General features: G+C 47.2%; 1 protein-coding gene across 1 annotated transcript; it reads left to right on the top strand.

Moving 5' to 3' along the window:
- The first annotated feature begins 510 nt into the window (after positions 1-510).
- On the top strand, positions 511-12,736 carry LOC126996257 (tigger transposable element-derived protein 7-like). Its single transcript, XM_050856632.1, has 5 exons — positions 511-560; positions 6,358-6,508; positions 6,683-7,300; positions 10,545-10,604; positions 12,707-12,736. Exons 1-5 carry the CDS (start codon positions 511-513, stop codon positions 12,734-12,736), a joined length of 909 nt encoding a protein of 302 aa, XP_050712589.1.
- The last annotated feature ends 513 nt before the right edge of the window (positions 12,737-13,249 follow it).

The raw sequence follows: 13,249 nt of genomic DNA, 5'->3' as shown, positions 1-13,249 counted from the left end.
AGATAGCAGCTGTTAAGCTGAAAATATACACGTTACAAATACAATATTGAAGTAAAATAAAAAGGGGAAAAGTACAATATGAAAGAGGTATCGGGGGTCTGTGGTAAACACTGGGAAAGTTGTGATGAAAATGTTTAGGGCGGGGGGGATGTGGTGGTGGAATGCAGTGCGTTTGTGCGGTAGTCTTCCGGGTGGCGGGTCAGGTGTTGAGCCCCAGGTCAGAAAGGGTCAGGTCGCGGCAGATGGTGGGGCGGGGTGCAGGTAGAGGCGGTTTCGACCGTCACTCAGTGTATGGGCTTAGCGTTGATCTTCTAATCTGCATCCAGCCGGCGAGACAAGAAGGGAAGAGGATGACAAGCGAGAGAGTAGGCGTGGGAACGTCTGTCGTCATGCACCTGGTCTGCACTGCCTGTTATGTTGAGGGGAGTGCTGATTGCCTCACCCATGCCTCCACCTGAGTGACGGGCCTCAACACTGCACTGCACCTGAACCGACTTATAACCCAGCCGGATGATGGTCGGGCTGGTGTACCTAGGAGGACCTGGGGAGTCGGCCGGATGGTATGGCCGTGGCGGCGTCACACTGGCCATTACCTCTTCAGTGTCTTAACGGCACCACAAACGCACTGCACTCACTGTCTGTCACCGCGATGAAGCTTGATGGCACAAAAGTTTGGGATTTTGATGAAATGGGAGAGGGGGACGTAGGGGATGGGGGAGGGGGGGGGGCAACAGGCTGGCCCCTGGCTGCTCCTTTCGGAGCGCCGCGGCCCACGTCTGACCTCGGTCAGATCTGGGCCAAGTGTGTGTGTGTGTGTGTGTGTGTGTGTGTGTGTGTGTGTGTGAACATGAACTCATTGTTTACTGCTTTCTTTTCCAGGTGAGCATCAGTGGCAAGGAGAGGATGCCTGTCGAGCTGGGGAAAGGTGAGTACAAAACGTTTGAGTTGTTATGAGAAGGTGAGTCAAGGCTTCAGAGATCGTGAAAACAGCTTGTCTTTTGAGCATCCCGTACGCGGCGATCTGAAATTCGAAACGTTTTTCGGACACTGGCATATAAGAACATAAAAACTCAAGAACGTAAGGAGTCTGCAAGAGGCCGGGTGTCCTATACAGTCAGCTCCATTGAAATAGGCGCAAAAGTGGTCGCGCCAATTTCAATGGCGCAAAACAAACCAACCCTCTATACCTTGGTTCAAATTCGTCTGGTGAATTGGCGCGAATACTGGTGGGAGGCGGGAGAGGTGCTTAATGACTTCACGAGGTTTGAGAGCGTTAGTCACCCACACGCTTTCAGTGTGAGCAAGTCTGTTTTTTTTTCTGCTCTCTCGCCACGCTGTTTTTTGCCCTTGACCACGCGTGGGAATTGTGGTTTCTATGGGACAATGGGCTTAGGAAAGGACCTGACAAAGGACCAACTGGCAGTCATCAGTGCCCTGGTGAAGGGAGGAAAGAAGAATAAGGAAATCTCAGCTATCACCGGACTTCCACTGCGAAGCGTCCAGCGGTGGACAAAGAGGTGCCGTGAGGCGGGAGACACCGATCCACAGCCTCCTAAGAAGAGGCCCGGGGGTGTCCGTAAGACTTCACGTAGGACCCTGAAGCTCCTACAGTGTCAAGTAGACTTTGAACCTCGCATTACTGCCAAGGAATTAAAGGGGAGGAACCCGACACTGTTGCAGAGCGTGTCTGTCAGAACCATCCAGCGGCGGCTCCATGACGACCTCAACAAGGCAGCTCCTGTAAGTCTAACCCCACATAACCTTACTATCCATGAATTTATCCAACTTCTTCTATCTTCTCTTCTTATCTATGGTATTGGCACCCACAACATGACTGCCAAGTCTGTTCCACTCATCCACCACTCTGTAGGTGATGTAATGTGGTAAGTATGAAGCCACATATGAAAACTTTAATAAAAATACAGAGTTCACCAAATTCACTTTCACAAACGAGAAAAGGCGGTGGTGGTCATAAAACTTTCAGTTCTCCCACGCCGACAGGACAGGCGGGTTGTTGGCGAAAGTGTCTCCCAAGGGCCAAACATGTCTTTTTTTTTTTTTTTTTTTATTCCCACTAACATCTATCTCTGGTATACTTGGGAATCAAAATATTGGCTGAAACTTGCGCAAGAAAATCAGTTTACCTTTTTTGCTTTAAGTCATCTTGTTATCGTTATTATTGTTGTAACTTATTATTACTATTATTATTATTATTATTATTTTTATTATTATTATTATTATTATTATTATTATTATTAGTAGTAGTAGTAGTAGTAGTAGTAGCATAAATGTTATCATTATTAATAGCCTTGTTATTTGCTGTAATTACCCAGAGGAGTTTCATATTTCATCTCTATCACCGTCTTCATTGTGATTTGTTGTTGTTGCTGCAAAACTTTTGATCTATTTTTTCCCATGGGTGCTGCCTTTAGCGCCGCTGGGCTTTCTTCAGGGGTCTCTTCGACGACCCCATCCCGATGGTGGCGCAGGCAAATTTTTACTTATAGTGGCTGCCGTGGTATATGACTTGCTTGGCCCATGCTGCCCCCCGGTGCGCCTCTTGACTAAAGTTGCTTAAGTTAGTGTTGATCTATGATCTGGACAGCATGAGGGTAAAATTCTGCCTCTCGGTGATGGTTTTGAAAAATCAGTGTGTTTTGATGGGACTCGAACCTAGGTCCTTGGGCTCACCACGCCCCAACCCTGACCACTCGGCCACCGCCTCCCATCGCATTCCTAATTGTTGACCTTTGTCAGTGTAACTATTGTTTACTTTTGTCAAATATAGCGTGAGTCAAACAGCATGAGGAAGAGGAGGAGGAGGAAGATGAAGAAATGAGGAGCGCGAGCTGGGAGCGGAGGATGGATGGATGTTCAGGAGAGAGGAAAAGTGTGAGGCGGGTGGGGTGAGCGCGAGGGAGAAAGGTAAAGAGTAAGGAGAGGACTAGGGAAAGGACTAATGTGGGAGAGGTAGGAGTGTTGTAGGGAAAAGAGTGAAAGGGCGGGATAAGACAGGTTGCGGAAGTTCTGTGGGATAGGTGTTGTGCAGTAGGAGAGGGAAGGAAGGAGGAAGTTGTCTGAGGGAAGCAGGTGATGTGTGTGGGGAGGGAGGGGGGGTATCACCTTTAGGAAAACGGAAAGGAGGAGAGGAAGGAAGTAACATGTTTAAGGAGGAAGAAAGAGAGTACTGTTGGGACATGGGGAAAATGTGTGTGTGGGGGGGGGGGAGGAGGGGGGGGGAGTGACGGATCTCTTGTGCGGATTGTCATAATGAATTTCCACCAACTTAAGAGCTCCTCAGGAGAGAGTGCATGACGTCAGGACAATAGACGTGTGATAGCAATCTTAATTCATCCCAGCAGCAACACCCCGGCGATCGTCATCCATCTCGTTCCTCTGAAATTAATCAAGTGAAAGAAGTCCCTGGGAAGAGTGTGATTTCAATGCACGAAATGACATTACGATGAACTCTGACCTCATCTCATCACCACCACCGTCACCACCACCACCTTCACCATTGCTATTGCTTTCATATAATTTTCCGCTGTGGATTGTAATGAGAGATAGAAAGTTCCCGCGAATTGTTAGGTCACTACGAGACTGATATAACCCCTCCAGCATCATCACCACCACCATCAACATCATTACTATCACTTACTACCATTTTGTTATTCCATGAAAAGAAAGGTCGTGGTTGGCTCTGTTGCTGGAGCTTTCCGTAAGGGGGTTGATGCATATCTCTTTACTCTCCCAATCCACCAATCACGGTAGTGGGAGGAAAGTCAAGCAGCAACTCAGCGGACGAGTAGCTTGGTGACGCGAGGAAGCGGGTCTCGGACAGTTATTACGTTACCCCAAACGACGTCACTCCCCCCTCAAGGTGTTCACGTAATCAGGGTCGAGACTTACCTGTGCACACCTGTAGCGCCACACACACACGCACACACACACACACACACACACACACACACACACACACACACACACACACACACACACACACACGAGCTCCACTAATTAAGACACCTGTTAATCTTCCTCCTCGCTCATATGAAGAGGGCGAGAATAAGATAAGTTACCGCATACACAGCGTCCACGTCTGCCGGCCACGGATAGAGCAGGAGGTCTGGTTGGCTGGCTGGCACCCTGCACGTGACGTCACCGTGGTTGGCACTCTTGGGTTGCTTGTGCTGGTGGTCTGTCGTGTCTTCGTCAGCAGCACGTGAACAGCTATCTGCGCCGCCTCCTCTCTCTCTCTCTCGACACACACACACACACATGATAAGGTTCTATCTCCCGTTTCTTCCTTTTTTTTTTCTTCTTTTTTATCACTTTGCTTAGTGATTGATTCCTGCTACCCAGTAAACACACACACACACACACACACACACACACACACATACAAACCGCTTCGGTAGCTCTGTGGTAAAGCTCTGCGCTGCCAGACTTCACGGTCTGGCAGGAGGGGGTTCGAGCTCCACTCTGCCCGGGATTTTTCCAATGACAAGGAGCGGTTAGTGTACCCCCTTGAATAAGGGGGATGGGGTGCGTGGTGTGTGAAGGTCGTAGCAATACCCCAGAGATCGACTAATGAGCCTTTCTCTAATCAGGAGGGTATTTGCCGGCGATGACGAATCCAGCTCATGATCAGGCCGTGGGTGAATTACACTCTCTCTCTCTCTCTCTCTCTCTCTCTCTCTCTCTCTCTCTCTCTCTCTCTCTACTTACCTACCAAGCGACGTGTTTGCCGTAAGGAATGTTATGTCCAGAGTGCCAATAAGATTAGTCATGAGTAGGAAAATTAAAGAATCTCTCTCTCTCTCTCTCTCTCTCTCTCTCTCTCTCTCTCTCTCTCTCTCTCTCTCTCTCTCTCTCTCTCTCTCTCTCTCTCAGTAACCTTGTACTCTTTGTTACCAGCTTTCTTTTGCTCCCTTTCCATTACTCCCGCATACTCCCCTCTCCCATGCCTGCCTTGCGTCACCCAGTTTCTCTACCTTATCATTTTTTATCACCCCAATGACCTTCGCATATTAAACTTCCTCACAATGTTGCCATACATTAGTTCTCTTTTTCTTTTATTCCTCTTGTTTCATTTTTTTTTATTTTTTTTTATTTACACACACACACACACACACACACACACACACACACACACACAAGTTCAAGAGTCTCCCAGCTTCTCGCTAACAACGGTTTCCCGAAACAAGACAGACGACGTGATGATGCGACGACTGGAAGCCTTCGTGAATCAAGAACCACAAAAACAAGAAACACCAAGCATTTCGTGCTCCGGATATGTATTTATAAATCTGATAAAAATCATGATTATACGGCAGGAATTCGGAGCGCGGCATCCAAGCTCAATACTTTCCCTCGCCTGGCCCACCATACCATGTATACTCCCAGCCACCACTGGCACCACATGCGCTCCCAGTCACCCAGACGGCGCTCCCTTATACCCACGCCGCGCTGGGATATCTTCGGTCTTACTCGGATAAATGTCGGGTTATCGAATAGGCGTCCGGTGAGAGTCCCGCGCTCCTCTGCCACACTCAGTTCACGTTCTTCCTCTGGTCCCGTCGGTTGTGCTGTCAGTGCTCTTCAGATACCACGTGTTATTCGTGTGCTTTGTTGCCCTTCAAGCCTTGTTTGTCCATTTATGATGGCTTCCGAGGATAAGGCTATGTCTTTTGCTTCCTATGCTAAGGGAAAAAGGAAGATCCTGAGTATGGCTGAGAAGCTGAAGGTGATCGAGGCTCATGAAAAAGGAGTCAGCCGAACACAACTCATGGCTCAATACGACCTGAAGAGATCTACCCTCCATGACATTCTCAAAGGCAAGGAACGTGTGAGGGAAGTGATGAAAAAGATTGAAGGGGGAAGGAAGGGTAGGGATGTTTATCGGTCGAGAAAATTCCAGCACGAGAACTTGGACGACGCCGTGTACAAGCAATATATGCAGGAACGAGCTAAGGGACTGCCCGTTCGAAACGTGGATATCAAGCGCGCTGCACAACGACTGTCAACCCACCTTGGAATATCTAATTTCAAATGCAGTGACGGTTGGCTGTGGCGGTTCAGGAGGCGCCATGGCATAGTGAATCGAGCCATCACTGGGGAGCTGCTGAGTGCTGATGCTGGAGCTGTGGAACCATTTGTGGAGAAGCTTCTTAAGCTGATTGAGGAGGAAGGACTGCATGAGTTCCAAATTTACAGTGCTGATGAAACTGGCCTATTCTGGCGTACCCTACCCAAAAATATCGAGGGCTCCATTGACATCAGCAGCACTTCAGGGTACAAGACAATGAAGGAACGCCTCTCGATACTGGTTTGTGCTAATGCCGATGGCTCCCATAGGCTCAAGCCAGTGGTTGTGGGGAAAAACCGCAAACCACGAGGACTCAAGGACATTATGACGAAACTTCCGGTAGAGTACCATGAGAGTGCTTCAGCCTGGTTCAACCAGGACGTCACAACGAATTGGTTTCACCGGTCGTTTGATCCATCGGTAAGGCATCATCAGACAAAGTATGGAATTCAGCCGGAGGATGTCAAAGCACTTCTCCTGCTTGACATTGCCCCATCCCATCCTGCGTCATCAAAGTTGTGTAGCAAGGATGGACGTATTAAGACAATGTTTCTTCCTCCCAATACGACATCCATTATCCAACCCATGGACCAGGGTGTTATCGAGAGCGTCAAGAGGCATTACAGAAACTTGTACCTCCAGCAGTGCCTTGTCGTGGTCGAGGATGGGATGGATGAGCCGGATTATGTGGACACTAGGAGGAGGAAGACCATAGAAAACTTCAACGACTACAAAATTAAGGACGCTATATTTAACTTGGCCGAGGCTTGGCAGCAGGTGCCTCTTGCAACACTTCGCCATGCCTGGTGCAAGTTGCTAAAAACTCCCAAAATTCCATCGCTTGGTCGTAAAGAGTTTGAGGGACTCGAGATTCCCAGGATCGTGAAGATGCTGCAAGAAGCTGGACAGGGAGAATTCCAGCCCGAGGAGCTGGTGGAGTGGGCGGAGGAAGACTTTGGTGTGCCAGGCTACCACCACTTGACCGAGGAGGAGATAGCCAGCAGTGTGCAGGGTGGTGAGACAACTGCTGAGGAGAAAGAGGAGGATGAGGAAGAAAGAACTGCACAGGGCCCGTCTCTGGCAGCAGGGCTGGAATCCATTGCCACCTGCCTTAGTCTTATAGACCGTGTAGGGAAACCCCTTGCCAACCACTACGAGGGTCTGAGAGTTTTGAGGAGGCAGGTTATACAGCTTCAGCAGGCCAAGCTTAAGGTTAGTTTTGAAGTATAATAGAATTTTTATATATAACTCCTATATTCATATCGAATAACGTGAGTTACCGTCTTCAGTACACATTTTTGTTCCCCAGGGATGGCCATTTTTAGTTATATCCAATACCTCACAACAACAACAACAAAATCATCTCCAATACCTCACAAGAAAAAAAGACCTTTTATCTCGAGAACAAACAGTCCAATTTTTCCCCCTTTTTCTACTACGTAGACCTCAGAACCTCACAACCCCCCCCAAAAAATCCTTCCTTTATCTCCAAGATCTCACCCCCCCCCCCCTCAAAAAAAAAAACAAAAAAAAAACGCGTGAATACATTCATTAACATTGTTGCTCGAGTTTGCAAGTAGTCAGACAATCGTTGGCTAGCACATCAATTGTCGGTTAGAATGTGTCTGCCTTCATCAAAAGGTCACTAAGAATTTTCATAACAATTCTGACACAAAGTTGTGTAGCATTTGGGTCGACAAGAGAGAACTTACCCCTCCCATAATACAATATAAAGTTCCATGAATACCCCTTCCTCTGTTCATCACTTAAGAACATAAGAACATAGGAGTCTGCAAGAGGCCGGTAGGCCTGTATAAGGCAGCTCCTCTGAACCGAAGTTCCCGTGTAGCTCCCGTGTATCTAACCCCACCTAATATCGCTGTCCATGAATTTATCTAATCTATTTTTGAATGTGAGAATTGTATTGGCACTCACCACGTGACTGCTAAGCCTATTCCACTCATCCACCATCCTGTTTGTTAACCAATTTTTGCCTATGTCCCTGTTGAATCTGAATTTATCCAGTTTAAACCCATTACTTCGTGTCCTACCCGGTTTTCTTACCAACAAAACCTTATGAATGTCTCCCTTATTAAAGCCCTTCATCCATTTATAAACCTCGATCATGTCTCCACGCACCCTTCGCATTTCTAGAGAATGCAAGTTTAACTGTTTGAGTCTCTCCTCGTATGGCAAGTTTCTCAACCCCTGAATCATCTTGGTCATCCTCCTCTGCACTGATTCTAACATTTTGATATCCATTCTATAGTAAGGTGACCAGAACTGAACCGCATGGTCAAGATGAGGTCTAACTAATGCTAAATATAGTTTGAGGGAGACTTCGGCGCTTCTGTTGCTTACGCTCCTTGAAATAAATCCCAGTACCCTATTTGCTCGATTTCTAGCTTGAATGCATTGTGCCCTTGGACGGAGATCAGAGCTCACTAAGACCCCTAAATCCCTCTCGCACCCAGATCTCCTTATGAGAGTGTCATTTAAGCAATAGTTATGTGAGGGGTTGTTCCTACCTATGTAATGCCCCGACGAGCTTACTTTCCATCCTTCCTATTTCTCAACACGGCCTCTGCGTGTATCGAAATAACACGAGAAATTAATCAAGAGTGAGGGTATTCCCCGGCTGCCTGGGATTGAACCCGCGACCAGCGTGACGGGAGAGCCACTCCTTACCGAGTCGGCCAAAGAGGTACCCCACTGGCTAAGTGGGTTATGGGAGGCTCGTTCATCAGGCCGTCGCCGCACTACACGGCTTTCCCCCCTATGTAGATTAATTTCTGTGTTGACAATGTCCCTTTGAGACATAACTCCACAATGTCCTTTTTAGACATACCTCCAACATTCCCATTTTCTATCAACCTCGGAGCATGGGCCATCCTACCTGTTACCCCTTCGGGGAAGCTCAACAGAACTGCAGGAGAGGATGCCCACCGCTATGCCACCACTGTAATGCCCCGACGAGCTTACTTTCCATCCTTCCTATTTCTCAACACGGCCTCTGCGTGTATCGAAATAACACGAGAAATTAATCAAGAGTGAGGGTATTCCCCGGCTGCCTGGGATTGAACCCGCGACCAGCGTGACGGGAGAGCCACTCCTTACCGAGTCGGCCAAAGAGGTACCCCACTGGCTAAGTGGGTTATGGGAGGCTCGTTCATCAGGCCGTCGCCGCACTACACCTACACTCAGAATACTGCACTTCCCTACATTGAACTCCATCTGCCATTTATCCGCCCAGTCATACAATCTGTTTAGTTCACCCTGGAGAATACTAGCGTCCTGATCCGACTCAATTACTCTACCGATCTTGGTATCATCTGCAAACTTACTGACATCACTACTAATTCCTGTATCTAAGTCACTGATATAAAATAAATAATAAACAAAAGTGGACCTAATACCGAACCTTGTGGGACCCCACTCGTAACACATCCCCAGTCAGATCTTTTACCATTGATTTGCACTCTTTGCTTCCTATTGCTAAGCCACGCCTTGACCCAGTTCAAAACTTTACCCTCTACTCCGTGAGCCTGTAATTTAAGCAACAGTCGTTGGTGAGGAACTTTGTCAAACGCTTTACTAAAATCAAGATAGATTACATCATAATTTTCATGTCTGTCTACCGCCTCAAATACTTTATTGTAGAAGGACAAGACAATCTCTTGACGGGAAACGGGGCGCGGGGCCGATTCGCAGGGGGCCGATTTTCAAAAATTTAAAATTTAAATATTTTCAAAACCAAAGCAGCTAGCGACCTGAAACTAAAACAGGCACCTCCCTTAGGCATATATGAGTCTCCATGAGCAGCGGTATCAAAAATTCAAAGTCGTTCCTAATAATATCCCTATTAATTGTTTTTATATAAGTATAACAAAACTTAAAAAGGCTATAAAATCCTCAGATTTTACGCTAGATGCACAAACATCACCAAATGCAGAGATAATCACTTATATTTTCAGAATCAATAGCAATATTTAGCATATCTTATAAGTTTTTGCCCGAAATAGCTACTTATTTTTTTTTTATTTAGTGCAATTTTTTACGTAAGTTTTTAACATCTAATAAATCACTTAATTTTCACATTAGAAACTTAATACTTGAGGAAAGCATGCAGAAACAACTTAATTTTACTCAACAAAAGCAAAATATTCATTTTTCTATATACAATCACAACTTATTTTGGTTGAATTCCGATGTCACTATTGCCGCAGCACGTCTTGCCGGCTATCTGGCCCTCGTCCTGAACAATCACTTAGCTTTTTTGGCCTATGACTTGGGGGGCCCCGGTCAGTCCTGGACTTGTACACGTCCTTGTTCCTCGCCGTCTCCTTGAGGTCACGTCCTTGGAGAAATTAGCACCGAAACAGTTGAAGAGGGACCTGCTGATGTGCGGCAAGATGGTGTTGCAGGGTGTGCCCTCCTGGCACCTGTACCCCTGCAGGTCGGGTCTGAGGCCGGCAGGAAGGAAACTCAGGAGCCTGAAACGTCCCTGTGGCGCATGGCAAGGGAGAGGAACCTCAACCTGCGCTCCTTCTTGTCCTCCGAAGGACGCCATGTGGCATTGGGAGAGATGGCTGCTTCAGGACCGCCGGCCTGTCTCAGCTCTCCCCTGTCGACCAGCTCGACCAGGGCGTCGAACATCACAGAGGCGCCCCTCCTCTCGAGCTCCACGGTAATCTTCATCTCCCTGGCTGCAAAAGCCCCTTTGCAGCACTCGGCACAGAGGAGTTGGCCTGGACCTTCCTGGCCAGGTAGCCGGCGTAGTTGCCGACGCGCGCGAGAGCAACTCGTCCGTCGGCAGGTCCGGCTGGTCGCGGCGTCCTCATATCTTGTGTCTCCTCCGTCACTTCCCGTCCTCTGGATCCTTGCAGTTGTGGGGAAGGGTACAGAGACGATGAATAACTGTAGGTCCTTTACTTGGAGAGTAAACAGAGGCAGGACAGCGATAATCCTTTACAGAGGGGAAGTGCCCAGCTGACTGCGTGCCTAAGGCGAGTTAGGCGACGCGGGAACTGAGCTGAGTTGCCATGTAGGCACTAACTAAACGTACATTTCTTGTTTCCTATTACGTAAAACTGTGGACTTCACTATCCTACAGTTATCATTCATTTTACGTAAAGATTTCAACCTAAAGTTACGCAAATTTGCCATTTTTTACACAACGTTTTCAAAGTGCACGCATGGTGCTATTTTATATAAGTTACCTTGAATCCTCGACCAAATCACTCTAGAGACACTCCTGCCTGCTTGTATGCACTAAAACTTGAAGATTTCGTCCTGTTTCCACTTAAATTCGGAGTAAGAACGCAGAGTGTGTTTGAGTTGTCGCAGTGAAAGTCGCCATAACAATCGGCCCCTTACGCGAAGCCAGCGCGCCAAGACTGAAGAGATTTCCCGTCAACTAGTTGTGAAGTCTATGACAAGAGATTGGTGAGGCATGGCCTACCTTTCGTGAACCCATGCTGCGAGTCGTGAATTAAGCTATGTTTCTCTAGATGCTCCCGAATGTTCCTGGCTATGATGGACTCCAGCATCTTGCCTATAACCGATGTTAAGCTAATTGGGCGATAGTTTGAAGCAGCTGACCTGTCCCCCTTTTTGAAAATCGGCGTCACATTAGCTGCTTTCCATAGGCTCGGCACATAACCAGTATTTACCGACATCTTAAAGATGTCGGTTAGTGGGTCACTGAGTACATCACCTAATTCCTTTAATACCCTCGAAAATATCCCGTCAGGACCTGGCGACTTGTTCTTCTTAAGTTTATCTATCTCATCCTGAACTACTTGCCTGGTAATGATTATATCCCTCAATTTATCGCCATCCCCGCCCTCGTACACCTGAACCCTTTCCGGAATAGTCGTTCGATCCTCTTGTGTGAATACTGAAAGGAAGTAGTCGTTCAACAATGTGCTCATATTTTCGTAATTTTCTACTAGCTCCCCTGTGTTTGTTTTCAGCGGTCCAATTTTCTCCCGTGTTTTTGTTCTATACATCTGAAAGAAGCCCTTAGGATTACTTTTCGCCTCATTTGCTACTATGATCATAGAGTTCCTTTTTGCTATCCTGGTGTTTCTCTTAACTAATCTAGATAGTTCGACGTACCGGGCCCTGAGATGTGTTTCACCATTCTTTATTTTCTGATAAATTCCCTTCTTTAACCTTATCTCGTGTTTTAGTCTACGAGTCATCCACTTAGGGTCATTGTTTTCTTTTCTAAGTGTTCGCTGTGGTATATGCTGTCTTTGCCCCTCTACTATTACTCTAACTAAATTATTGTAAGACATTTCTACCTGGTTCTCCTGGCTCTCCAATCCGCAGTTCTGGCCCTCATGAATCCCTAAATTATCCCAGTTTACCCCTTCAAGATGTCTTCGAAGCCCCTCGTAATTTTCTCTTCTAAAATCTGGCTACTCTTCTAAAATCTGGCTTCTCTTCTAAAATCTGGCTTGGAGAGGTGATGAACACTTTCACGCCGAATCTTACCCTCTTCACTTTTATGTACTATCGAAAGGCTAGTCTTCCCTTCCACATGATCAAAACTTCATCCACAGCTACACATCTACCCGGTCTCATGACCATTTGACATTGCTCACGTAACAGGTCTTGGTACGGCTCCATGAGAGTTGCTAGATCATTCTTCCTAACAAAGTTTACTGGAGAAAACCTCAGAAATTTCATTATAGTGAAGAAGCGGAAAGTTGTGGGATACTTTTAAACGGATGGACAGGGCAGCTGAATGGGAGCTTATTCTGGGATTACCGTCGGGAGTATGGGCTGCGAGTGAGTGAAGCGACGTGCCCCTGGGCGTATGATCCCCATTAGTTAGTAGTTTAAACGTGAAACTCAATGCTGCCGAGAAGTGGATTGGAGAGCGTTCAAGGTCTTGGAGTGGCGTTGCCTCGAGAAGACACTGGAGAATATACAGTAGAAGAGAGTCGTGCTGCCAGGCTGGCTGGGGACTCGGAGCGATGCAGGACTCTGTCACGAAGGACTAGAACACCTCTAAGGGGGGAGGAAGAAAGATATACATCAGAGGTCTCGCTGAGAATGTCGAGGGTTGTCTAAATTCATAAGACCTGAGACCTGACTTCCGATCTCTGAAGAAGCTCCACTCCAAATCCGCATCTCAGACGAGTATTATCC

This window comes from Eriocheir sinensis, chromosome 9 (assembly GCF_024679095.1).
Source record: "Eriocheir sinensis breed Jianghai 21 chromosome 9, ASM2467909v1, whole genome shotgun sequence".
In the NCBI taxonomy this organism is placed as follows: Eukaryota; Metazoa; Arthropoda; class Malacostraca; order Decapoda; family Varunidae; genus Eriocheir; species Eriocheir sinensis.
The sequence above is the reverse complement of the archived record's forward strand: the minus strand, read 5'-3'. Positions and strand labels throughout refer to the sequence as shown.

Bases quoted from the DNA above. Each gene is read 5' to 3' on its own strand.
- LOC126996257 (XM_050856632.1), top strand. From the start codon at position 511: ATGATGGTCGGGCTGGTGTACCTAGGAGGACCTGGGGAGTCGGCCGGA. The intron at 561-6,357 runs GTATGGCCGTGG...TGGCTCCCATAG, and splicing joins CCTGGGGAGTCGGCCGGATG to GCTCAAGCCAGTGGTTGTGG. The intron at 7,301-10,544 runs GTTAGTTTTGAA...GTACCCCTGCAG, and splicing joins TTCAGCAGGCCAAGCTTAAG to GTCGGGTCTGAGGCCGGCAG.